Below are 27,124 nucleotides of genomic sequence, written 5' to 3'. Positions count from 1 at the left end.
CAGTCTTGCTCACTGGCAGGAAAAAAGGCAGGATTGAGAAAAAACTGGCCCTGGGGCAAACAGCTTTGCCCCTTCCTCCATCTCTGTGAGGGAAGTGAAGCCAGAAGACAGTGTGACAGATGGATAATCATGCTTACATCCCTGTAGTCCACACCAGCAACTGCATCTGTGACTGCAGAGTTCAGTGATGTCTTCTCTCTCTGCTTCCCCAGGGGTCATGGTTGTAAGAACTGGATACAGCACAGACTGTGCCAATGCAAACGTTTCTTCTCTATGCCTTAGTGCCCAGACGAAGATTATGGTTACACACAGTGTACCTTGTTTCGGGTGCCCACAACTAAGGATCATCTTGCTTTCCACTCTGGAGGCATGCTGCTGTGAAAATCCCATCACAACAGATCTGTAGACCTTAGCATGAAAAAGAACATTTCTGTGCCAACCTAAAATTTCCCTTTTTCAAGTAATAAGATCTGCAGATCTGGTCCACCTTGGAGACAAATGGATCATCTAGAATAGAGACAGGTATTGACATCAGTAGATTTGGATTTGTTGGTGTTATGTGGAATTTACCATGCTCTGCAGTAGAAGAAATTGTTATATTTTTTTCTCCAAGTGTATTATACTGCTTATAATTTAGAAAATTGGCATTGAATTATTCTCGCTGTAGAAATTATCTCTAATGGAGGGAACTTCAGGAGGTGGGATATTCCCTGCCTGCCAGAAACTGACAAGTCTGGTTCTGCTTCCAAGCTCTAAGCAGGCTGAAGCGAAGTACCCATTGCAATAGCACTGTGGACCTTATTAATTGAAGAAAGGAAACTTTTAGGTAGTACAGATAAATTTTCATATTGTGCTATTTTGTACACCATATTTCCTCTTGATTATGTTAAGTCTTCAGCCTGATTATTGTTCACATTACTATGTGACATTGAATTACATGAACCACTTAACTGGCTCCAAGCCTAATCAATTCAAAACATTTGGATGTGGTTTTATTGTTTATTACCTTCTATGCTCATTGACTTTTCAGATTAATTTTTTTTAGTAGTACAGTATTCAAAGGATTTTCAAAAACTTGTAACATGAAAGCTTCATTATATTAACAAAATAAATAATGCAACAAAGAATCCTGTGGCACCTTATAGACTAACAGATGTTTTGCAGCATGAGCTTTCGTGGGTGAATACCCAGTTCTTCGGATGCAAGATGTCTTGCATCCGAAGAAGTGGGTATTCACCCACGAAAGCTCATGCTGCAAAACGTCTGTTAGTCTATAAGGTGCCACAGGATTCTTTGTTGCTTTTACAGATCCAGACTAACACGGCTACCCCTCTGATACTTGACACCATGCAAAATAAATAATAAAATTGATAACATGCTCAGTTGTAAGCAAACATGTCTGAAGATAGGATAGTCAGTCTGAGTTGTGTATGTAATAAATGAAATTCCATATAAAATAAGTGAGAATCACTAGGAATGCAAGCAAAAGTTAGTGTGGCATAAACCTGAATTGTAGTTTTAATTGAGTGCTGAATTGCATCCTTTCTGGCTACTGAAGTCTGCTTATAGAATGCTGGTATGCAGCATTGGTCTCTCCGAGGTGCAGGATACAATGTGAAACAAACCCTTATTGTGAGTGCTAGCATAGGCTGTTTAAATCTGCAGCTGGTGTTTTGTGGAAATGCTACTTGCAGGTTCTCATTGGATATACTTAGTGTCTATTATGAAGGCGCTGGTTGTGACACCATAGTTAAGGCTGACACCACTTTGTACTTATAGCACGGATTTTACTTCACAGCATATTGTCCCCAAACTTACAGCACTTACTCTCTGAACATAACATAAGAACATAAGAAAGGCCGTACCGGGTCAGACCAAAGGTCCATCTAGCCCAGTATCTGTCTACCGACAGTGGCCAATGCCAGGTGACCCTGAGGGAGTGAACCTAACAGGCAATGATCAAGTGATCTCTCTCCTGCCATCCATCTCCATCCTCTGATGAACAGAGGCTAGGGACACCATTCTTACCCATCCTGGCTAATAGCCATTTATGGACTTAGCCACCATGAATTTATCCAGTCCCCTTTTAAACATTGTTATAGTCCTAGCCTTCACAACCTCCTCAGGTAAGGAGTTCCACAAGTTGACTGTGCGCTGCGTGAAGAAGAACTTCCTTTTATTTGTTTTAAACCTGCTGCCTATTAATTTCATTTGGTGACCCCTAGTTCTTGTATTATGGGAATAAGTAAATAACTTTTCCTTATCCACTTTCTCAACATCACTCATGATTTTATATACCTCTATCATGTCCCCCCTTAGTCTCCTCTTTTCCAAACTGAAGAGTCCTAGCCTCTTTAATCTTTCCTCATATGGGACCCTCTCTAAACCCCTAATCATTTTAGTTGCTCTTTTCTGAACCTTTTCTAGTGCTAGAATATCTTTTTTGAGGTGAGGAGACCACATCTGTACACAGTATTCAAGATGTGGGCGTACCATGGATTTATATAAGGGCAATAATATATTCTCAGTCTTATTCTCTATCCCCTTTTTAATGATTCCTAACATCCTGTTTGCTTTTTTGACCGCCTCTGCACACTGCATGGACATCTTCAGAGAACTATCCACGATAACTCCAAGATCTTTTTCCTGACTCGTTGTAGCTAAATTAGCCCCCATCATGTTGTATGTATAGTTGGGGTTATTTTTTCCAATGTGCATTACTTTACATTTATCCACATTAAATTTCATTTGCCATTTTGTTGCCCAATCACTTAGTTTTGTGAGATCTTTTTGAAGTTCTTCACAATCTGCTTTGGTCTTAACTATCTTGAGTAGTTTAGTATCATCTGCAAACTTTGCCACCTCACTGTTTACCCCTTTCTCCAGATCATTTATGAATAAATTGAATAGGATTGGTCCTAGGACTGACCCTTGGGGAACACCACTAGTTACTCCTCTCCATTCTGAGAATTTACCATTAATTCCTACCCTTTGTTCCCTGTCCTTTAACCAGTTCTCAATCCATGAAAGGACCTTTCCTTTTATCCCATGACAGCTTAATTTACATAAGAGCCTTTGGTGAGGGACCTTGTCAAAGGCTTTCTGGAAATCTAAGTACACTATGTCCACCGGATCCCCCTTGTGCACATGTTTGTTGACCCCATCAAAGAACTCTAATAGATTAGTAAGACACGATTTCCCTTTCCCTCTGAGGACAATTAATTTCTGGGAATTTACAAGTAAATCTGTTAGTTACTTCATACATTAAAATTAAATTGGATCATTTAAGAAATTTTAAAAGCAGCAAAGAATCCTGTGGCACCTTATAGACTAACAGACGTTTTGCAGCATGAGCTTTCGTGGGTGAATACCCACTTGCATCCGACGAAGTGGGTATTCACCCACAAAAGCTCATGCTGCAAAACGTCTGTTAGTCTATAAGGTGCCACAGGATTCTTTGCTGCTTTTACAGATCCAGACTAACACGGCTACCCCTCTGATACTTAAGAAATTTTAGAATCTTATCTGTTCTGTCTTTTCTTTGTCCCATCTGATCTTAGCAACAGAATAACACAAAGACTCCAAACTTTCCATATGGTTTAAAATTAATTAAAATATTGTGTATTGTCTGTATTTGAAGAAATTAGGTTGTAATTAAATTTTTAGTGATTGTTGCATCTAATTGTTATGACTGTATAGGCTACAGACAGGCTCATGTCAATAGCTCAGGTAAGTCTTAAATGAGGAAACTCAACCAGTCGGTACAGTTTCTCAAAGCTAATTTACATGCAGTGATTTTATTGGTTGTAATGTCTCAGTGATATGAGAGTTCTCATTGGTAGGTTACTTGACTTGGCTGTCACTCCTCTTTAAAGATTCCATGGCTGCATACTAGTTTGGGCATCATTATTTCCAAAGTCTTCCCATGGCATTGCTGACTTGCCTCTGCCGTGCACTGAGGCTACAGTGCTGGGGCAGTAGTGCCAGGGGAGGTGACACGGGAGTGCAGGCAGATCCTTTAAATCACTTTCTGGGACTTAACTCTCCCTGATCCTCTTCACATATTGCTGTTCTCAGTAATGTGGGACCTGAGCTTTCCTTGACCACCTTCAGTAATGCAGTCCTCTAAACCAATAGATCAATTGCAGATTGAGGGGCAGATTCACCATTTTGCAGTGATTGCTATGCACTGCTTTGGTGTACTAGTGAATCTGCCTTTAAAAGTTCAAATGGAAAAATTTATACTACATATCTCCAATTCATTTAATAATATCTCATGGTAGCATTCTCTTTGGTTGCTTGTTCAGGGTTTGCTTAGGACACTTTGAATAATTTTTAAGAAATTTAAGAGAATTCCCAGGGAAAAAACCTGTTAAAATAGAATTACGGTTGAGGGTAGGCATCAGTAATTTGGGATGAAAAAAGTTACAGGGATATTCTAATCATCCTCAAAGTAAGCATTATAAATCCAGCAAATACAGAGTTAAGTTTACACTTAAAAGAAATCCAAACGTGTTAAGATAAGAAATTCACAAGTAAGGCATCCAAACATCCTTAACTTTGCCATGTAGTGATGCTGCAAGGGAAAAAATATAAAATAAGTTTAAAATCTGTTTAATCTGGTCTGAGACCAGAAACACTAAATGTCTTAATCATAATTGTATGGTGGATTGCATGATGTTTCTACATGGCAAAATTTAGGTTGTGTGGATGCCTTAACTGTGCATTCCTTCTTTTAGTATGTTTGTTTTTTTCAGTGTAACCTCAACTCTGAATTTCCTTGATTTATAATGCTTGGGCTGTTATCCCTGTAATGTATTTTAACCTTAAGTAACTGATGTAATTTTAAACTTATTTCCATTTAATGTATTTTTTGGTCAGGGAGTATAAAACACAGGAGTAACAAAACAGAAGAAAGACATGTATTACCCAGTGTGACAGGTTTCCCCCGGGCTGCCACCTGGAACTGGGGTACCACTGAGCTCCCGACCCACCAGCCTGGGCTCCCTCTCACACAGTACTGCTGTGACAAGCTGCAAAGCCCTCCAGCCTGCACTTACACCAGCATACATACAGGTAGGGGCACACACAGCTGCAGTTACAAGCAGGCTCTCTGACCAGCCCCTACATAGGAAGGCTGCTGTAGTATAAACCAAAATTATACCATCTTGCACTGCACAGGGAACTATATAGCGTAAACTCATAAAATTTGCCCCCTCCCTCAATGTGTAGAGGAATATGCAACTGCCTTTTGCCCCAAGTTATGATTCCCACACACTGGTTTAGATAAAGCAAAAACAAGTTTATTAACTATGAAAGATAGATTTTAAGTGATAGCAAACAGATCAAAGCAGATTACCTAGCAAATAAACAAAAAACGTAAATTAAACTTAATATACTAAATAGATTGGATATGAATAGCAGGTTCTCATCCTAAGAGATGATACAGGCAGGCTGCAGATTCTTAAGAGGCGAGCTGCACTTGCTTTACAGCCTGGAATCTTCAGGTGTTTCATTTACAGGCTAAAAATCCCTTTAACTTGGGTCCAGTACATTCTCCAGTTCAGTCTTTGTTCCTCAGGTGTTTCTAGGAATCTTCTCGGGTGGGGAGTGAAGACCCCAGATATTGTCACTCCCTGTCTTAGATAGCTTTTGCATATGGCGGGGACCCTTCATTCCCAAAGCTTGTGGGAAAAATGCTGACATCCGAAGATGGAGTCTAGAGGCATGTGGTCTCGTCACATGTCCTTGCAGTCATAGCAGCCATTACTAGTCTGTCTGTAGCATTCTCAGGAAGGTTCCCCAGGTGGGAGATAAGCTTCTAAGGCCTATTGTTTTTTTTCCTAATGGCCCATTGCCCTGGGCAGGCCTTTCTCCACCCGCTGTCTAGACTGAAAACATTTTATCTAGTGGGCGTTACCCAGGTGAAACTACATTTGAAATAAATACATAGTCAATATTCATAACTTAAGAAACAAAAATGATACATGCATACAAATAGTATAATCATATTCAGCAAATCATTACCTTTTCAGTGACATCTCACATGGCCAGTCTTGCATAAAATGTACAATCATTATGCCATAATCATATCATATATATCATATAATATCACTGTGAAGAATATGGGGTGCAGTGTCACACCCAGGATGTGGGGATAGGATATATAAAATCATCAGTCAGCTAATGAATGTGGTCATGATGGACAGCTGAGACTCCACTTATTAGAATAAACAGAGTGGAGGTGGTGGTCTGCACTGGATCACTTGCTGGTGTGGAGGTGAAAAGTTGGTCAGGACTTGATGGTTCTGAAGTAAGGAAGCTGGGTTAATGTAGTGTAAGTGTAAATATGTATTAAATAAACTTGTAGACTTCTGATAATCTAGCAATGACAAATAAGAATACAGAATGCAGTTAGTCATATCTATGAATGCATAGTATGTATTGTAGTCTTTCAGATACCTTTTCTTCAAGGAGAGCATAATATAGCTATCAGAGATGCATGTGAAACAGAAAATATTCTAGGAATTAATAAATCCATCACCATCTTCACTAGTGTTGCAAAACAGTGCAATTGAAGACATTAGATATAAAAATATTAATTTTACATGTCAAGAGTTTAGTAACAACTAAATAATTTTTTAAAATATTATTTTAAGGCCGACAGCATCCTTTCAAGCTACCAACTGGAAATGGTCCCATATTAAAATATGGATGATGTTTGCAATGACAATGAAATACATAAATGAGGATGTGTTGCATGGTATGTTGTGAGTTTGTTAATTATGGAATAATACTTACCCATTTTTATCACATTATAAATGAAATGTTACAAGTGAGAATGTGGAATCAGGCCTTTTGTGTCCTGCAGAGCTTAATATATTTGTTTGCGCTCTGACAATAAATCTATTACAGCAAAATTTCTGACACTGAAAGCAAAGAATCCTGGTGACTGCAATAGAGCCAATGTACACCTATGAAAATAAATGCAATTTATTGCGGTGGAGTTTGACTTTTAGTGATTGCTGCTTGTGGTAATCAGTTAGATGGATCACAAGCTATTTGCTATAGGCCTACCTTTTATATTTATTGGTGAGATAAAGGATGAAAGGATAAAGGATCTGTAAGGATGAAATGGGAAATGATTGTTTTCTTTTTCCCCTCAAAAATAAGATTTCACAGTTTTTTGAGCACCACTTGGCTGCAGGTATATTGAATGTCAAAGTTTGTGGGAGTGCCAGCTAGATCTAATTACAACATTACCTACCGACCTTGCTTGTAATATGCCTAAAAGAACTTAGTCTGTCCTTATGCGGTGGTGATTTTGTTTGCCATATACATGCCTGATTTGGGCAGTTAATGCTTTTTGGATCTAAATGTAGTGATCATTAGGCTGACTATTTTTAAATAAGTTATCAAAAGAGATATATTGCACTGTTAATTATATAGTGTGAAAGTGTTAATACTGTGTTACCACAGAGGAGTTGTGAAAAACAAGCTAAGAACTCTTCAGAGGACATGATCTAACTGTTCAAGAATGTACTTTACAAACCATAAAATACAGACCCAATGCAGAAAAATACTGTGTGGCAACTATAGTTGTAGTGCTTCATGGACTTGTTGGTCTTTAGAATTTCTTTTACTAGGTAAGTGGAGAGGGAGCTTTACATAAACTATTTGGAAGGCAAATAGTCCAGGATGGTGTGAAAGAAGAAAAAAAGTTGAGAATATGGGAATGAGTTCAAGGGAGTGGCTCAGGGCTCGTCTACGCTACAGGCATTACAGTGGCATAGTTACGGCACTGGAGAGCTGTATGGTAGACGCTTCCTACAGCGCGGAAATGGTTTTTCCATTGTTATGAGTAATCTACCTTCCCAAGCAGCAGTAGCTAGGTTGACAGAAGCATTCCTCCATCAACCTAGCTGTGTCTACACAGAAGGTTAGATCAGCGTAGTCTTGGTGCTCGAGTGTGAATTTTTCTCTTCTGCGAGTGATGTAGCTACGTTGAGCAAAATTTTAAGTGTAGTCTAGGCCTAAGAAAAAAACTTGGGAGCGAAGTAGGAGGAGATGGAGGAAAGAGATACTTATAGATGTGGGGGAGGATTTATTTAGCAGTAAAGGTTGAGTGCAGTGTGGCGCAAGAAGAGAAGAAGCAAGTGCAGACATTCAAGGATATAATAGAATGCAAAGTTTTTACCTAATTCTGAATAATAAACCCCCCTTCACTTAAACTCGTAGTGTAAACCAGGCCTATCTCAAATTTAGCAGCGTTAAATCGAATTAACCCTGCACCCGTCCACACAACGAAGCCCTTTACTTAGATATAAAGGGCTCTTAAAATCGATTTCTGTACTCCTCCACGACAAGGGGAGTAGCGCTGAAATCGGCATTGCCATTTCGAATTAGGGTTAGTGTGGCCGCAATTTGACGGTATTGGCCTCTGGGAGCTATCCCACAGTGCACCATTGTGACCACTCTGGACAGCAATCTGAACTCGGATGCACTGGCCAGGTAGACAGGAAAAGCCCCGCAAACTTTTGAATTTTATTTCCTGTTTGCCTAGCGTGGAGCGCTGATCAGCACAGGTGACCATGCAGTCCCAAAATCAAAAAAGAGCTCCAGCATGGACCCGTACGGGAGATACTGAATCTTATCTCTGTATGGGGAGATGAATCTGTTCTATCAGAACTCCGTTCCAAAAGACGAAATGCCAAAACATTTGAAAAAATCTCCAAGGCCATGATGGACAGAGGCCACAACAGGGACTCAACACAGTGCTGCGTGAAACTTAAGGAGCTGAGAATCCTGTGGCACCTTATAGACTGACAGACGTTTTGCAGCATGAGCTTTCGTGGGTGAATGCCCACTTCGTCGGAACGAAAGCTCATGCTGCAAAACGTCTGTTAGTCTATAAGGTGCCACAGGATTCTTTGCTGCTTTTACAGAACCAGACTAACACGGCTACCTCTCTGATACTTAAGGAGCTGAGACAAGCGTACCAGAAAGCCAAAGAATCAAATGGACGCTCATGGAGGGAGGGGCGACTGACGACTAGCTATCCCACAGTTTCTGCATTCTCCGAAAACCATTTGAATTCTGGGCTGAGCTCCCAAAGCCTGAAGGATCAAAAACATTGTCGCAGGTAGTTCAGGGTATATGTTGTCAGCCACCCCCTCTCTTCCCCCCCGTGAAAGCAAAGGGAAAAAAATAGTTTCTCGCCTTTTTTCAATGTCACCGTATGTCTACTGGATGCTGTTGGCAGACGCAGTGCTGCAGCGCTACCCTAGCAGCATACCCTTGCCTTGCCTTGTGGATGGCAGACGATACAGTAGGACTGGTATCTGTCATCATCATCCCGTGGGTGCTCCTGGCTGGCCTTGGTGAGGTTGGCAGGGGCGCCTGGGCGAAAATGGGAATGACTCCAGGTCATTCTCTTCTTTAAGTTTGTCTAATGGAAAATCAGTCCTGCCTGGAATATCATGGCAGCTGGAGGCTTCTGCCTCAGGCTGCTTTCCCAGTCAGCAGCACCCCGTGGTCGCACCTACCCCCGCCTACCCCATGCTACCAGGGCTCACAATCAGATACTTAGACCTCTACATTTTGCTGCAAATAAAAAAATTAAGCTGCCGTTTAGAACTGTCCCCCAACATACATATCTTGGGACATTTTATATTTTACCAGTGTCAACCAAAGGCCCACACACAAATGGAGATTCAGTCCTGCCTGTGCTTCTATCCTAGCAAGTGCAGAATGGTGGTTCACTCTACTTCGCTGTAAACCAACCGCCCTCCCCTCCCACCTTTGAGCTCTGCTTGCAGAGGCAATAAAGTCAGTGTTGTTTCTTATTCATGCATTCTTTATTACTTCATCACACAAATGGGGGGATAACTGCCACGGTAGCCCAGGAGAGGTGAGGGAGGAGGAAAGCAATGGGAGGGGTTGTTGCAGGGGCACCCCCTAGAATGGTATGCAGCTCATCATTTCTGTGGGATGTCTGGGGCTCTGACCCGGAGCGGCCATTTGCCTCTCTCGTTCTTTAGTAGGCTTGCCTGATATTCTAAGCAGGACTGACTCTCCATTAGACAAAACTTAAAGAAGAGAATGATCTGGGGAGTCATTCCCATTTTTGTCCAGGCGCCCCCGACCGACCTCACCAAGGCCGGCCAGGAGCACCCATGACAGCAGCAGACGGTATAGTATGACTGGTAACCGTCTTTGTCAACTTGCAAAGCAGCAGACGGTACAGTAGGGCTAGTAACTCTTTGCTAACTTGCAAAAGGCAAGGGGATGCTGCTGTGTAGCACTGCAGTACCGCGGTTGTCAGCAGCATCCAGTAGACATACTGTGACAATGAAAAAAGGCTGAACGGGCTCTATGGTTGCCGTGTTATGGCGTCTGTCCAGGCAATCCAGGGAAAATGGCACGAAATGATTGTCTGCCGTTGCTTTCACGGAGGGAGGATTGACTGGCGACATTTACCCATAAACACCCGCAACAAATTTTTGGCCCCATCAGGCATTGGGATCTTAACCCAGAATTCCAATGGGCGGGGGAGACTGCGGGAACTATGGGATAACTACCCAGAGTGCAATGCTCCGTAAGTCGACGCTAGCCTTGGTACATGGACGCACACCTCCGAATTAATGTGCCTAATAGTGTGGCTGCGTGAACTCGACTTTATACAATCTTTCCAAAAATTGATTTCTGTAAAATCGGAATAATCCCGTAGTGTAGACCTACCCTTACATAAAGAGTCGTCATGGAATAAATCTGGCAGGTCATATTTCTTGTGTCCTTATTGGAGAAAGCAATAACTCTTCTGTTAATATACAATCATCAGTCCACAAAAAGGGACGTATTACAGAAGTATATACAATAATATGAATAATCTAGGACAAGGCTTTTATTATGATAACATTCAGGATCCTCAGTCAAGGATTAGGGCCCTATTCTGCTGCACTGATAATAGTAAAGAAGACTGTTCTGCCCCAAAGCACTCACAGTTTACATATCAAACAGGATACAAGTGGATGAAACAAATAAACAATGGGGGAGTTAGGAGTATCAGTGGAGTAACCAACAATAAAAGGAACAGAATTTACCAGGCAGGCAGAAGTAAAAACCATGATTTAACCACGATTTATTGCTTAAAAGTACTTTACACTTCTATAGTGCCTTTCAGCTGACACCTCAGAGCACTCTGTAATAAAAACAAATAGACAAATTAATACTGGAAATGAGGTGTAAATTTTTAACAGTGAGAGAAATTAACCATTGGAAAAATTTACAAAGGCTCATGGTGGATTCTCCATCACTGACTATTTTTAAATCAAAATTGGATATTTTTTCTAAAAGATATGCTGTAGAATTATTTTGGGGAAGTTTTATGGCCTATGTTATACAAGAGGTCAGACTAGATCATTACAAAGGGCCCTTCTGTCCTTGGAATCAATCTGTGAAAAACTTTGTGAGATGATTGTATGCTCATTGTAGAAATGGAGGTTAAAGTTCTTTAGGGACCCAAGGTATGTCAGTAGTTGAGCAAGGAGGCTTTTAAACTAATTTAGTTCATATGTTTGTGCACTTTAATTGCTGCTGTTGCTCAGAATAATGATAATCCATTTGTCAGCAGAGTCAGTGCAGAAGGAAGGCATGAGTTGTAGAAAGGGAAAATTAGGAACAAATTTGCAAGGGGAGAAGGAGGGAGAGAGAGGCAAAGAAATATGTGTGAGGAATGGCAAGTGAAACGTTGAGTTTACAGTACAGTTAGAGCATCAATTAGGGGAGGACAATAGATTTGATCATTCTTACCAAGTTCTTCGGGACAAGATTGTATTATATCTTTTGCATTTGTTGTATAGTACCTAGAACATCAAGGCCCCAGTCCTGGTGGTCTCGTGTGCGGTTTTGAAATGAGAATATTAAATAACCCGTCCAATGGGTACACCTCTGCCCAGGAAACAGTAGTAGTCAGAACTATTGAGTATTTTGATGTCATTCCACATAATATTTTTTTAAATAGGTGTATTTACACATGTATGTGGGCTTATACACACACACACACAAAAATTGCACACTGTAACTGAATGCATGATTTTATTTTAACTTATCTAGTTAAACTGGTACAAAAGGCTGTGTGGACACTTCAGTTTATCTTAAATCCGTTAAGAATCTGTGCAAGTTAAACCAATGTAAGCCACCCTTGTGCCAAAATAAGTGTCTACGTCGGTTGCACCTGTTTACATTGGTTTAAAAATTATTTAAATCAAACTGGTTCAACTTTCTCGTTCACTCAAGTCCCTATATATGTTAAGTTTAGCAGTTTTAGGCTTAAAGAAAAGCAAGCTCAGCCTTCAAAGAGAAGAAGGGAATGTGTTTTTCCCTTGACCAGGGAAAGATGCCCTCACTCTACCTCTCTAGTATCTTTCAGACGGGGAACATGTCTACTTAAGAGCCTGATCTCACTATGGCATGGGTGAAAAGTGAGATATGTACAAAGGGGACATTTAACCCCTGGATGAAGGCAAAATTAAGGAGGAGGAGATAATCCCGAGAATGGATGCTTGTAATTTTAAGAAAACTGAGTTTCAATTTTTTCTTCAGAATTACTAGAGTATTTCTTTTTAGTGAGAATATCTATGGGAGGCATGCCAATTCATTTCAGAAATCTGTGCAAAGCTGTTAAGTCGTCATATTGTATTCAGAGTTGACATTCATTTCACTTGCACATACCTTTAAACATCCTGTTCACAGGACTTCTCTATAAAGACAATGTTAACTCCACCCCAATATGTAGCTTATTTCATGACTTTTCTGAGAAACCTAGTTACAGCAAAATATACAACTGTTTTAAGAAGCACCTGGCTTGATTTCAGTATTTGTTCTTTAAGATGATCTTTTAGACTTCACCACTTGAAACCTCCAACTTACACTACTTTCAATAACCCTCCACTGTATTAACATACATTTGTTTTTGGTAGTCCATCACTGATGATGATGCCAATATTGTCGCAGTTCTCATCTATGGCTACGCATATGACTCCGAAGTCCGAACAGTGTTGACTGCACTGAGGGTGTGGGAAGTCTGTATTTATGATATTTGATGATGCAGTTCTGTGGCGCCTTTCACGTGCAGCCTGGAGATGAATTTGTTGCTCAAACCTGTTACATGCTGATCTTGTCAGAGACCACCAGTGAGTCCTATTCTGAGTCATTTGCTCAAGTTCTATGGGATTGATGCCAGCCCAATCAGGTTATCTTTGAAGCGCTTATATGGATGACCCTTCTTTCTTTTCCCCTGTCTCAGCTCCCCATAGGAGATCTATTTTGGGAGATTGTGATCTTCCATTCTGATGACATGTCTGGACCACCTAAGTTGTGCTCTCAGTAACATTTCCTAAATACTGGTTGTGTTTGCTCTTTCAAGGACCTGATATTGGTCACTCTGTCCTGCCAGCGAATGCTCATTATTGAGCGGACGGAGTGCATGTGAAATTGCTCAAGCTGTTTAATGTGAAGTCTATAAAAAGAGTCCACATCTCAGCTCCATACAGGAGAGATGTTAGAACATTGCACTATAGATCTTCAATTTGGTGGAGAGGCAAATGTTGTGTTGGTTTTGTTCAGAGTCAGCCAAGGGCCTGGCTGGCTTTACTAATTCTGGAGGAAATTTCCTTATCAAGGGAACCGTTACTTGAGAGGTACTGCCCAAATACTTGAACTGATCCACATTTTTCAGCTGTCTTGGATGAAGATGGCTGGCACTGAGGCATTAGAATGAGATCCTAGTAGGTACAAGACCTCTGTCTTCCTGAGACTGATGCTTCAGAAAATCTATCAACAATGACTTGAAGGTCATCATATCTATGACCCAATCAAGGTACAGTCATCTGCAAAAAGTTCCTCGACAAGAAGTCTCTCCAGCGTGTTGGTCTTAGCATTGAGTCTTTGAAGATCAAAGAGGGAGCCTTCGAGTCAGTAGCGAATGCAAGTCCATTGTGGCATGGCTGAGGACACAGGCCAAGAAGAAGTCTAGTCTCACTCAGTGCTGCAATATCAATATCTTAGTGGGCAAGTTCTCTGGAAACAAGAGCTGTTCTTCTCACAGGCCTTTGTGCATCGCCTCCATCAATAAGGGTGCAGACATTCCATGCTGCTGGATGATTTAGTTGGGAATTGGTCCTGCTTTGAGAAGGGGGTTGGACTAGATGACCTCCTGAGGTCTCTTACAAGCCTAGTATTCTATGATTCTATGCTCCTACAATGATTTTTCTTAGTCTTTATTGTTTTTCGACTGCTGTAGGATGATCTGGTAGTTGTGGTAGTCTGGCCAGATGTTATGGGGCAGGCAATGTTTAGGGCACCTTTTCTAACCCCTTTCCTTAAAAGGGGGTGAGCAGTGCTACCCTTAAAAGGGCTACTCAGTCACGTAGGCTGCTGCCGAACTTCTCCGCTGCCCCAACGGCCACTAGTCCCAAGGCTGCCTGTGTACAGGGTTGTGGTTACAACTGCCAGTGGTCATCTCCACCTATCACTTCGCCATGCCCCCATTGCTACAGGACTTGGATTAATGATATAATGTTAATGATGATGAAATTTGATAAAATGATGTTAATGGGATGAGAGTTGCTAGAGAACCTGTGTGGGAAATTTTTGAGTGAGAAAGCTGTTCCACAGGGGCAGTCCTGCTTTCTCCTCCGCAGAAGCCAGATTCCAGCAGCATGAAGAATTATTACGGTTGGGGACTTCCTTAGCTGCAGTGGGTGACTAGAACATCTTCAGTGCCTTGTCATGCTCTCCGTGCCCCACAGCACGCTGCTGAACCACCTTCATGGCAGTTGAATCACAAATTGATTTCCTCCGTCCTGTCCACCAGCACAGTCTTTGCATGCTGGAGAAGGGCCGTTTCCCTCTCTCACCAAGGGTAAAAGACCCAGTGGCTACCCTCACCTGGTTTAGCCCACTCATCGAATTGGTTTACCAGTGTGTGGCTGCTGTCGTATGCAAACAGCTACTTGGAGCCGTAGGTGAGAGCCGGGTGTAGGTGAGGACTAGAGCAGATGAGCTATTCACTAAGGAACACAACGTGTTCCTCCAACAGAGGCACTAGACCTCCCTAGTATCCCCCATACATCTCCAACAACATACATTTAGAATGAATGAACTAACAAGCAAAAAGCTTAATGGAAAATAAAATGTGAAATTATTTGCCGCAGGCCTCTGGTATTCTGTAGTGGTAACAGCATCAGGCTACAGAAGTGACTTCCTTTGATCCATGACATTCTGTTGAGCTTTTGCTGAGGTAGAAATGATTAAAATTGCTATCTCCCTGGTGTTTCTCAGGAAAATTTTGGTGGGATGCCAAAAGAATAATTCATCTCACGCATTCTAAGGAAGAGCTGACGCTGCCTCCACAGCAGAAGCACCATGCTGTATTGAGAATGTATGAAAAGTACTGGAACATATGTATCAGGCTGGACTCCCCCGTGCACCCTTTTGAAACTAACACACTGCTCCAGTGGCTATCTACACGCCAAGGTCATCACATAGGTCAGGAGCTTTCCCAGTTCCCAGGATAGAAGGGAACGAGAGACAGAGGGCAGGCCAGACCAGGCAGGGCTCTTCTCCCACGTATACCCAGTGGCACATTTGTTCTCTGGAATAACAGCCTTCTCCTGCCACCTGCTGATATAGTTACTCTTGTGGTTCAAGTGTTGAAGGTCTGTCACCATTGCTGAGGGTTCAGAGTATAAAATAAAATACAATATTGTACTACTTCCCATTTTCAAATATATTAAAATTCAATACAAATTGCATACATAGGGATGCAACTTGTTTCTGACAAATTCCCTTCTATCAATGTCAGTTGGTTTAAAATAATAATAATTAATAATTCTACAGACCTTGTATCTTGGGAATCTCTAGCTGTGAGTGGCTAGGGTCACATCAGAATCCTAAAAAATGAATTTTGCTCCATGTATAATATAACCATTGAGTGTGATACTATTGAAAATTACAGTTCAGACCTTTTACTGAAAAATCTTCAGCTTTATCTGGGGCTGGCAAACTTCAATATTACTATCCACAATATTTAAGACCTGGTTAAATGGAGGTCTGTTTCTGCCGGATATTTATCTTTCTTTCTCTCTTACTAAGTTTAAGGCATTGTGTTCACAGTAATTGATGCCCAAAAGTTCCAACTGCTTCATATTACAACTTTTCCACTATTTATTATGTTAATTTACTGTCCCTAATACAGAAAAACCCTATGTTTTACTCCTACTACTCTATGTTCAAGAGTGCATACAGTCAAAATCCTTCCTCTGTTCATTACATAGCACCTGACATTGAAACAACACAACACTCTGTGCTAATAATTTGAACCTAACGAACAAGTTCTGAGCTCTTAATATTCATTGTGTAGATGATATGCTCACAAAATTAATTTTTGAGCTTCCTCTATGTCAAAGAACAATATCAACTCTTAGGTTTACATTCTGCCTATTACCAAATCCATTTACAGAATATACAGGTAAATCTAATCTTAGGCGGGGGTTCCGTTCTGCGGTTATCGCGTAAAGCGAAACCCGCGTATACTTGAAATTATATTCCCAAGCCCTTTAAACCCCGCCCGCAGCTCCAGTGGCCGGGCTGGGGGGGGGCATTTAAAGGGCTCCCCGGGCTCCCCACCGCCTTTTAAATGCGCCCGGCCGCCGGAGCTGCGGGCGGGGTTTAAAGGGCTCCACCGGGCTTCCCGCCACGGTGGGGAGCCCGGAGGAGCCCTTTAAATCCCGCCCGCAGCTTTGGCAGCCGGGCTGGGGCTGGCATTTAAAGGGCCCGGAGCTCCATGGTGTCTGGAGCCTCGGGCCCTTTAGTTCACCACAGGGGCTCCCAGCCATCTTTGCAGCTGGGAGCCCCCTGGGTGATTTAAAGGCCCTGGGACTCCCAGCCACAGCTGGTGCCCCAGGACTTTTAAATCTTGAGGCCACGGCCCCACTCCGGCCCTACGTGTTAAGTTGAAGTCATGCATGTTAAATGCGTGTAAGTTGCGAGAAAACTGTATATTCAGTCAAACAGCAGAAGTTAACTTGGCACCTTTAGGAAGCATAAATTATTAACTACTTTTTGTGACAGTTGCTATCATTGGCTCTAAAAATATGAATTCTGATCTACAGCTGTCTTGAGAAATATGTGACGAGCATTAAAAATACTAAGATTAAGGCCTTCCTTAATTTGTGATACTGAGGAAATTATGGATTCCACAATATTAGGTTTCCACTGCAATTTTGACAGTGGGAGCCCAAGCCGCCCCAGCAGGAGCGACTGGTCTCAGCTCGGGGTTGCCAATAGCGGGAGCCCCCATTCTCAGCGCCAAGCTGCTGACAGCGAGAGCTCCTGCTCTTAGCTCCAGGCTCCTGCTCTCAGCCCCATGCTGCCCACAGCAGGAGCCCCCATGCTCAGCTCCAGGTTGCTGTGCTCAGCCCTGGGCTGCTGACAGTGGAAAAGCATGGAAAAGTAATAATGGACCTTATTTATTGCAAATAATAAGGTCCATTATTACTTTTCCATGGCTTGCCCACAACTGAGCCACAATTTTTTGATAATCATCCCACGATTCAAGTAGGGCCTTAATTAAGATGTAATTTGAAAATTAGGTTAGGATTTGGTAAAATGTCAAACTGACATCTTCATTAGCTGTTTACTCCAAAATAAAATCTTAGTGTGTTGGATTTCAGTAAAAATCTGTGTAGCTGAATTATTGATGCTACAAAGCCATCTCAGGAAACAGTAACTTGGATGACTTTTTTTTCTCCTGGAAACTTTTACAAGATTTGATCTTTTCTGGTACATAATTAATACTGTAGCTACATCAATATTTACAGTGCTATATTTATGTACTTTCTGTCTTGTCCTTCCCTCTCTCTTTCTTACTGTCCTATCAAATAGCAATAGTATACAGAGATAGGAATGTGTGGCATAATTACCATGTATGTACAGTGAGTTAATATCTATTGTCTTTTGCTTGTGTATGTGACATTTTTAATCCTTTGTGTTAAGAATTATTTTTAATTGACTGTTTAACTACATGTGCCTACTGATTTCTTAATATTTAACAAAAGACCAGTTTTCATTTTTTTTTCAGAAAAAAACTACTTTGTTTTCAGAGTAAACCTGGCAATTATGACATGAAATTAATTTTCCTACACAAAGCTATAGGGGGGAGCTACAAAAAAATAGGGCTTATGCAACAGGAACCTTAATATATGGAGCCATAGTTATGGCTCCCTAGTCAGAGCACTTTTAGGCATAGGTTTTGTTAGCTGAGGAAGCAAAATTTAACTGACTTTTCAGCTGCTTAATAGTCTGTTCTTTAGGAAACTTAGAACGCTAGGCCTCCAAGTAAAAAGCTGTTCTAAAAATTTCTTTACTACAATGTCGGATTTTTAAAATACTTTCCAACTTCTACATTAAATAAAATTTTGGGCCTAAATTGAAAGTGCTTTTAGTAACTTGCTTTCTGGCATTTATATTTTTAGGCTATTCCTGTCAGATGGTCAGCTTTACGAATCTTACTTTCCTTGCACTTTTTTCAACTCTTGTGGTGATTTTGAATGGTTATGCAGTGCTAATGCCTTTTTCTAGCTATCTGGCTTTCTTTTACTTAGAACCAAAGTATCTAGTTCTGAAGCACGTTTAGGTCTTGAGAATATTTCTTTTCCTTTTTGATTTCAGAAAATTGCTGTAGTGAAAGGGATGCTATAGTTAAGAAGCTATTTAACTTCAGTACATAGTCACTTGAGAAATGTTGGTTTGTTTCCACTAAATAACAGGAAGTTGAGTTCTGATAAAATAATCTCTTTCAAATCTGAACAAATTCATTAATGTATTCCTCTTTTTCCTTTTTCTCTTCCTCTCCCTGTGTCTACATTACAAACTTCTACTGGCATAATTCTGTCAGTCAAGGAGGCAAAGAAGTGTGATCCCTGACGAACATAACTGTGTTGACAGAAATCTGTAGAGTAGATGCAGCTATCTTTAAAACTGCACTTTAACTGGCATAGCTTGTTTCACTCATGGAATGGGGATGGCTTTAGTATTCTGATAAAAAGTGCAGCTTTTCTGGTGTAGCTGTGTCCACGCTAGGAACGTTGTGCTGATATAGTATACCATATCCCTGTACCACTGTATAAAGTGCTGCTAGCATAGGCATAGAAGGGTAGTAAAACATTTTTTGAAGATGTTTCCTGTTTTTGGACTATTAGGGCTAGTCTAACACTGCAGGGCTTTGGAGCTGTGCTCCAGCTCCGCTCCAGCTCCAGGCAAAAAGTTTACAGCGCTGAAACTTGCTGCGCTCGGGGTGTGTTTTTCATACCCCCGAGCGAGAAAGTTGCAGCGCTGTAAAGTGCCAGTGTAGATAATCCCTTATTTACTGATTTCAAGCCAAGCATTTAAATTTGCAAGCATTTGAAGGAATTATTGTAGTGAGGCTTTGTAAAGAAAGTAATGTCCAGTCATTGGCCATAATTAAAAATTTTAGTCCTTAGTCTGTACTCTATTCAATAGGTTCTTTTAGAGTGAAAATTGTCTTCGAAGACATCTTTACGGATATTCACCATCAAGCAAAAATTCATACAGCTGTTTAAATATCCATGCTGTGTAACTCAGAAAAATTTTTTCAGTAATTGTGTTGATTTAGATCTAGAGAGTGATTTGCAAATGAAATATTAGATTAATTTATTAGGATTGAAGAATGATACTGGAATGTTCTGAAAAGTGTTACCTGAATTCTGTCATGTCCTAAAAAAATTCCATTTTAATTTATTGCCTTATTTTATCACTTTTTAAAATTGTTTTGCTGTTCATCAAATTTGTTGGTAAATGAATAGCTTTATGGAACAACTGCATAGTTACTGTACTTTCTTTTTCTGAGGGCAACAAGAAATTCCTATGTAGCCATTTTTAATTGAGGAGAAATAACTTCTGTTTGTGGCAACGAGAGAAGTATCTCATTTAAAAATTATATTGTGTTGGGAGAATTTTTGTGGATTTTGGGATGTAAATTTTATGGACACACCTAAATAAGCTATAGGTGTGCATGCATGAAACAGTCTGTCCATTTAAAGATCGCTTTGATTTTAAACAATATGACTTTTTCTCCTTCCAGAAAAACGATCAGGGACAAGTTTTGTTGGATATAGTGTTCAAACATCTCGATTTGACAGAGAGGGATTACTTTGGTTTACAGCTGGCTGACGATTCCACTGATAACCCAGTAAGTTGCATCTGTTTTCTAAACTGTTTTTTTTTGCATGTTGTTAGAGTTTAGGGATTTTGTTTCAGTATTCAGAGAATTTGATTAATTTTTTTGGAGTTCTCATCTAATTCTTATGTCCATGACAGCTGGTATATTCAGTAGACTCAATTTTTTTAAAACAAATCTGAAATATGGCATAAATCTTCTTTGATATACTTCAAAAAGGACTGTCTCTATTCTGTTTAGATAAAGCTGTCTCACGAGTTATTCTTGTGGGTGCAAGTTTTCATCTGGTATCTCTCATACTGGAAAACTATTTTCCCCCAAACAATTAAATTATGGTTGTACTTATTTTCCCCTCCCATCTCTGTATTTCAAAATGTGAGAATTGGGGTCAGCCTTTTTTTTTTTTTTTTTTAAGATTGTTTGAGAGGCCTATTGAGGTTATGCCTAAACTAGTTTTGTGACTAACTCAGGTTAAAATGGGACCACAGACATTATTCTAGACAAACCCTAAGACAATATACAAAGTTCAGGGCTTGGGTATCTTGTAAAGAAAGCAGGCCAGTTGGGGGATATAGGAGAAGATAGACATAGGAGAAGATGGTGCCCTTAATGTCAGAAGAGGTTTATTCTTTACAGTTAGCCTGGCTTCCCTGGGTGTTCTGCCCCTTTTGCTATATCTGAGAAGAAACTCCTGTATGGAAGCAGCTGAGCTCTTGAAAACTCCTCTCACTTTTTTCCTGTTAAACATAGACCTACTGTATTTTCCGGCGTATAAGACGACTTTTTATACTAAAAAACAACCTCCAAAAATCGGGGGTTGTCTTATACGCCGGGTATAAACATACTGTAGCTTCGGCTACATACAGAACGTCCCTGTGCTGATACTGTATGTACCGCGCTGAGCCAATCCCGGCAAGCGGTGTCATCTATTAATGCATACAAAGCCTGCTCGGATTGGCAAAGGTTGTAATAGCCCGCCTCTCTGACTCAGCCAATCCGAGCAGGCTTTGTATGCATTAATAGATGACACCGCTTGCCGTGATTGGCTCAGCGCGGTACATACAGTATCAGCACAAGGACGTTCTGTTTTGATTTTGCAGTTCGGTGGAGCTGGCCCTGCATCCCTAGGTATGGGGGGGGAGTGGGATTCAAAGGGCTCTGGGCTGCTGGCAGCCGTGGGGAGCCCTGAGCCCTTTAAATCCCAGCCGCGGCCGGGAATCAGAGGGCTCTGAGCTGCCCGCTGTGGCGGGGCGCCTAGAGCCTTTTAAATCCCAGCCGCAGCGGGCAGCCCAGAGCCCTCTGATTCCCGGCTGCGGCTGGGATTTAAAAGGCTCTGGGCTCCCCGCCGCAGCGGGCAGCTCAGAGCCCTCTGATTCCCGGCCGCGGCTGGGATTTAAAGGGCTCAGGGCTCCCCGCGGCTGCCAGCAGCCCAGAGCCCTTTGAATCCCACTCCCACCCCATACCTAGGGATGCAGGGCCAGCTCCACCGAACTGCAAAATCAAAACAGAACGTCCTTGTGCTGATACTGTATGTACCGCGCTGCCCAGAGCCCTCTGACTCCCCGCCGCGGCTGGGATTTAAAAGGCTCTGGGTTCCCCGCCGCAGCGGGCAGCCCAGAGCCCTCTGATTCCTGGCCGTGGCTGGGATTTAAAAGGCTCTGTGCTCCCCGCCGCAGCGGGCAGCCCAGAGCCCTCTGATTCCCGGCCCTGGCTGGGATTTAAAAGGCTCTGGGCTCCCCGCCGCAGCGGGCAGCCCAGAGCCCTCTGACTCCCGGTAAGTACCGGTAAGTCAAAACCATTTTAATTAAAATTATTTAAATCAAATCTGATGTTATTAAATGGTGTTGCCTCGGAAGGGGGGGTAGTCTTATATGGCGAGTATTGGCCAAAACCTATGTTTTAACTGGAAAATTAGGGGGTCGCCTTATACGCCGGAAAATACGGTATTTGGGGCCACAACTGACCCTGATGCTTTTTTATAAAATAAGGACTGGGTGTGCAAAACAATTAAAGTGGAATAAATCAGAAAGTTTTCAGATTTCAACTTATAATTTGTTATGTATATAGCACAATAAACATGCGTAGGGTCTCTTTTCTTTGCCCCTGAGTATTTTAATCTGAGTTCAATTAACAGTTTGAGTTCATTCTGAGTGATAATAAATGGTAGGGTTATGATGAGAGTTTGAATAAACATAATGTGATTGCTTGATTTGCTCTATGTGCATATTGTTCATTTATCATTTTGAATACAAATTTGATCACTGTTAAATTTAAGAGTGGCATTTTAGTTTTTTTAATAAATGATTTGAGACACCTACATAGGAACAATAGTAAGATAATTTTGTACAGGAAGGCATAGTAGAATAAATGACTTCGTAGAGTTAGAGAGATGCAGTGATAGAGAAGAGTGGGGGTGAGATGAGGATGTGGGAAAAGAAAAGGCAGGTAGTTTGGTGATGCCATGCAGGCACAGTTAAATCACCTGGCAGCAATGAGGTGTGGAGTGAACTAATCAAATGGCCATTATGTGGTGAAATGTGTACAAGTTAATTAAATGCCGTAATTAAATGGAGTGGTCTGAAGGCATTAAAAACAGGAAAAGTTTTAAAAAATAAAAAAGGCAGATGAAATGCAAACTGAGTAGGTAGATAATGTCATTACTAAAAGTTCTAGCCATAACATAAATGCAGAAGACACTGATGGCACTCCTCTGCTGTCTGCTCTTGCTTTGGGACTTAGAAAAAGTTGACTGTACTCCATCTTGAACTGTGAAGCTTTAATGATCTTCTTATGCAGTGCTGCCAGGGAAGAGAGTTTCTTCTTCGAGTGCTTGCTCATATCGACTCCAATTAGGTGTGCGCGCGCCGCGTGCACGTTGTAACACTCGGTGGGTCGGCTGGGCGCCCCCTGAAGTGGCGCCGCTATGGCACCGGATATATACCCCGGCCGCCCCATCCGCCCCTCAGTTCCTTCTTACCGCCCGTGTCGGTTGTTGGAACAGTGGAGCGCGGCTTAGCTGACCTCCACTTCCCTAGCTACTCGTACTTCTCTCATTAATTCGTGTGTATATAGTTCAGTTTTATATAGTTGTAGTTAACTTTATTCATTTGTAATATAGTTAGTGTATATAGTTCAGAGGGGTTCGGGGATTATCCCCTTCCCCGCACCCGGTGCCGGGGCCTATGCCCAGTTCACCAGGTTTCAAACCGTGCTCAGCCTGCCACAAGCTGATGCCGACAAGAGATCCCCACGACTCCTGTCTTAAGTGCCTCGGGGAATCTCACCTAACAGATAAGTGCCGCATTTGTAAGGCCTTTAAGCCAAGAACAAAAAAGGAGCTGGACTTTCGTCTTAAGCACTCCTGATGGAGGCAGCTCTTACTCCTCGGCACCGAGTGCTGGACAGTCTTCAGGAAGCGCTCCCTCTGCACCAGATCGCGCTGGTACCACCAAGGCCTCTCGGCACCGGCCGGCACCGGCACCGATGTCCGCTCGGCACCGATCCCTCTCCCCGAGGGTTAAGAGGCACAAGACTCCTGCTGCGTCCGAGCCACCTGCTCCGCAGCCTGAGCGCTATACTAAGTCGGACCGCCCGGCAGCAATACCTGCCGTGGCACCGACAATATCGGCACCGTTGATTCCGGCCACGCAAGAGCCGTCGAGTCCGGTGCCTGAAAGCTCCCCGGTGCAAGCTGTGGTTGAGCTCACTATTCCCTCCACGCCAGAGACATTTTCCACGGCGAGGGAGTTGATTGCAATGACAGCGTCTGTGCTGCCTCAACCCCCGGCACTGCCGGTGCGGGTTATACAGTCGATCGGCAAGCCTGCCTTGATCAGACCACCCTCCGTCGGCACCGCAGAGCGGCATCGTTCACGATCACGGTCCCGCAGACATTCTCGGTCCCGTCGCCGATCCAGGTCCTGGCACCGTTCTCCATTTCGGTACCGGTCGTACTCGTGGCACCAGTCAGCGTCCCATTCGCCGGTCCGGTACACTCAGCACCGATCCAGCTCCAGGCACCGTGACTCCCATAGCCACTCCCGACGTCGAGCCTCGAGATCTCGGTCGACCTCCCGGCACCGCTCCGGTCGCAGGTCCCGTTCTTGCTCCCGGTACCGGTATGCCTCCCGGTACTGATCCCTGGTGCCGCATCGAGCGACGTCAGCTAGAGAGGGAGACTCTGCCCAGGGCTTTTCAGCTCCTCCATGGCCATCCAGACATGCATCAGTGTCGTCCCGCGCGGTCAGTTCCTACGCGCAGGACCGTGATTCGGATGTGCCCACCAGAGTCTTCCAGGAACCCCAGGCCCAGGACCCTGGCCCCCATCAGTGGTCATTCTGGACACCTTGGGCGTACCACCAGGCCAAAGGCGTACCTGTGATCCCATCTCGCTCTGTTCCGTCAGAGCACTGGGTGCCAGAGGCGACCATTAGCCGTCCCCCTCCGACTGGTACAGAGGAAGCCCCGGTTCAGCCACCGGACTCCCAGATCCCACCGGAACAGGAGGTTGTCCAGGAGCACGAGCCCACACAGGACCCGCTTGTCCCCGGCCCTTCTTCTTCCTCCTCCCCAGATGAGACGGTGGCAGGAATATCCTCCTGGGGCCCTCCTCCAATCGACTTGAGGGCCCATCAGGACCTCCTGAGACTGGTGGCACTCAATGTGAACCTCCAAGTGGAGGAAGTCTCAGAGATAGAGGATCCGGTCGTAGACATTCTGTCGGCTGACGCCCTCACTAGAGTGGCTCTACCGTTCATTCGGACGATCCAGACCAATGCAGATACCATCTGGCAGTCTCCAGCCACTATCCCGCCCGTGGGCAGGGGAGTCGAACGCAAGTACGTGGTACCCTCCAGTGGGGGACGAGTACCTATATGTACATCCTCCCCCTGCTCCCTTGTCGTCCAGTCCGTCAATGAGAGGGAACGCCATGGCCAGCAGGCACCAGCCCCTAAATCGAAGGAGGCTAGGCGAATGGACTTACTGGGCCGTAAGGTGTACTCGGCAGGGGCCCTGCAACGCCGCATAGCAAACCAGCAAGCCCTGCTTAGCCGCTGCAATTACAACACCTGGGCGGCGGTGGGTAAATTTACAGAGTTGGTTCCTCAGGACTCCCGTCAAGAGTTTGCTGCCCTCCTGGAAGAAGGGAAGAAAGTGGCGAGAACTTCCCTCCAGGCCTCGTTGGATGCAGCTGACTCCGCTGCCAGGCCTCTGGCCTCGGGTGTTGCCGTGAGGCGCATTTCATGGCTCCAGGTGTCGAGCCTTCCCCGGAGCTGCAGCATACTATACAGGACTTGCCCTTTGATGGCAAAGGCCTGTTCTCCGAAAAAACTGACCCTAAGCTGCAAAGGACAGCAGGGTCACTGTGCACTCTCTCGGCATGCACACGCCGGTGACTCAGCGCCGACCTTTCCATCCCCAGCCTCACTGCCCTTACCCTGCGCCTGGACAAAGACAGGGCTTTGCCAACAGGCGTGGCCGAGGCGGTCATAGGCGTCAGTCAGGACTGGTGGTCGACGCCCTCCCTGGTGTGTGCAGGGATGCCGTTCCATCCACCTCACCCCTCGGTGTCCCTCACGATGGACGCCTCATCTCTCGGCTGGGGTGCTCACCGTGGTCAGTTTCGCACTCAGGGCCTTTGGTCAGCTCAAGAGCTGGCCTTGCACATCAATGTCCGAGAGCTGAGAGCAGTCCGCCTTGCATGCCAGGCGTTTCAGCAGCACCTACAAGGCCGTTGTGTCTCAGTGTTCACAGACAACACAACGGCCATGTATTACATAAACAAGCAGGGAGGAGCACGGTCCTCCCCTCTTTGCAGGAAGCTATCCAGCTCTTGGACTTCTGCATAGCCCAATTGATAGACCTGGTAGCATCCTTTCTCCCAGGGGTCCGGAACACTCTAGCGGATCGCCTCAGCAGATCCTTCCTGTCTCATGAGTGGTCGATTCGTCCGGACGTTATCCATTCCGTTTTCCGGAAGTGGGGCTTTCCCCGCATAGACCTCTTCGCTTCTCGCGAGAACAGGAAGTGCCAGACGTTCTGCTCATTCCAAGGCCTCTCCCCGGGCTCGATCTCGGATGCTTTTCTGATGCCATGGACTAGCCATCTGCTGTACGCTTTTCCACCATTCCCGCTGGTTCACAGGGTCCTGCTAAAACTCCTCAGGGACAGAGCGCACCTGATCATGATCACTCCAGCGTGGCCCAGGCAGCACTGGTACACCATGTTGCTAGACCTGTCGATAGCCAACCCGATTCCCCTGCCTCTTTGCCCAGACCTCATAACCCAGGATCACGGCAGACTTCACCACCCAGACCTGCAATCCCTGCACCTCACAGCATGGCTGCTGCGTGGCTAAACCGATCCGAGTTATGTTGCTCTGCCTCGGTACAACAGGTACTCCTGGGTAGTAGGAAACCTTCCACTCGGTTAACTTATCTGGCCAAGTGGAAGCGTTTCTCTTGCTGGTGCAAAACGCACAATGTTACTCCCACCGAGGTCCTGATCCATTCCATCTTGGACTACCTCTGGTCTCTCAAACAGCAGGGCCTGGCGGTGTCGTCATTGAGGGTATACTTGGCAGCCATCTCTACCTTCCACCCAGGGGAGAGTGGCCGCTCCGTATTCTCGCACCCTATGGTTTCTAGGTTCCTCAAGGGCTTGGAGCGCTTATACCCCCAAGTTCGCCGCCCCGCCCAAACCTGGGTCCTCAACCTGGTTTTAACCAGTCTTAAGACTGCCCCATTCGAGCCACTGGCAACCTGCTCGCTGCTATATCTGTCCTGGAAGACAGTTTTCCTCGTAGCCATTACATCGGCCAGACGAGTCTCCGAGCTTCAGGCTCTCATGGTGGACCCACCGTAT

General features: G+C 43.8%; 1 protein-coding gene across 6 annotated transcripts in view; it reads left to right on the top strand.

Moving 5' to 3' along the window:
- PTPN4 (protein tyrosine phosphatase non-receptor type 4) overlaps window positions 1-27,124 on the top strand; it is a 302,113-nt gene that overhangs the window by 45,747 nt on the left and 229,242 nt on the right. For all 6 annotated transcript variants that reach the window (XR_005586213.1, XR_005586214.1, XM_039494797.1 and 3 more), the window contains exon 3: window positions 20,165-20,272. Coding sequence is in view for 4 of the 6 variants with exons in the window: in XM_039494797.1 (XP_039350731.1) it covers window positions 20,165-20,272 (108 nt within the window). In the remaining 2 variants the exon portion in view is untranslated. The remainder of the gene's footprint in view (window positions 1-20,164; window positions 20,273-27,124) is intronic.

Source organism: Mauremys reevesii, linkage group 11 (assembly GCF_016161935.1).
Source record: "Mauremys reevesii isolate NIE-2019 linkage group 11, ASM1616193v1, whole genome shotgun sequence".
Classification (NCBI taxonomy): domain Eukaryota; kingdom Metazoa; phylum Chordata; order Testudines; family Geoemydidae; genus Mauremys; species Mauremys reevesii.
Note: the sequence above shows the minus strand (reverse complement) of the source record. Positions and strands in the feature narration are given on the sequence as shown.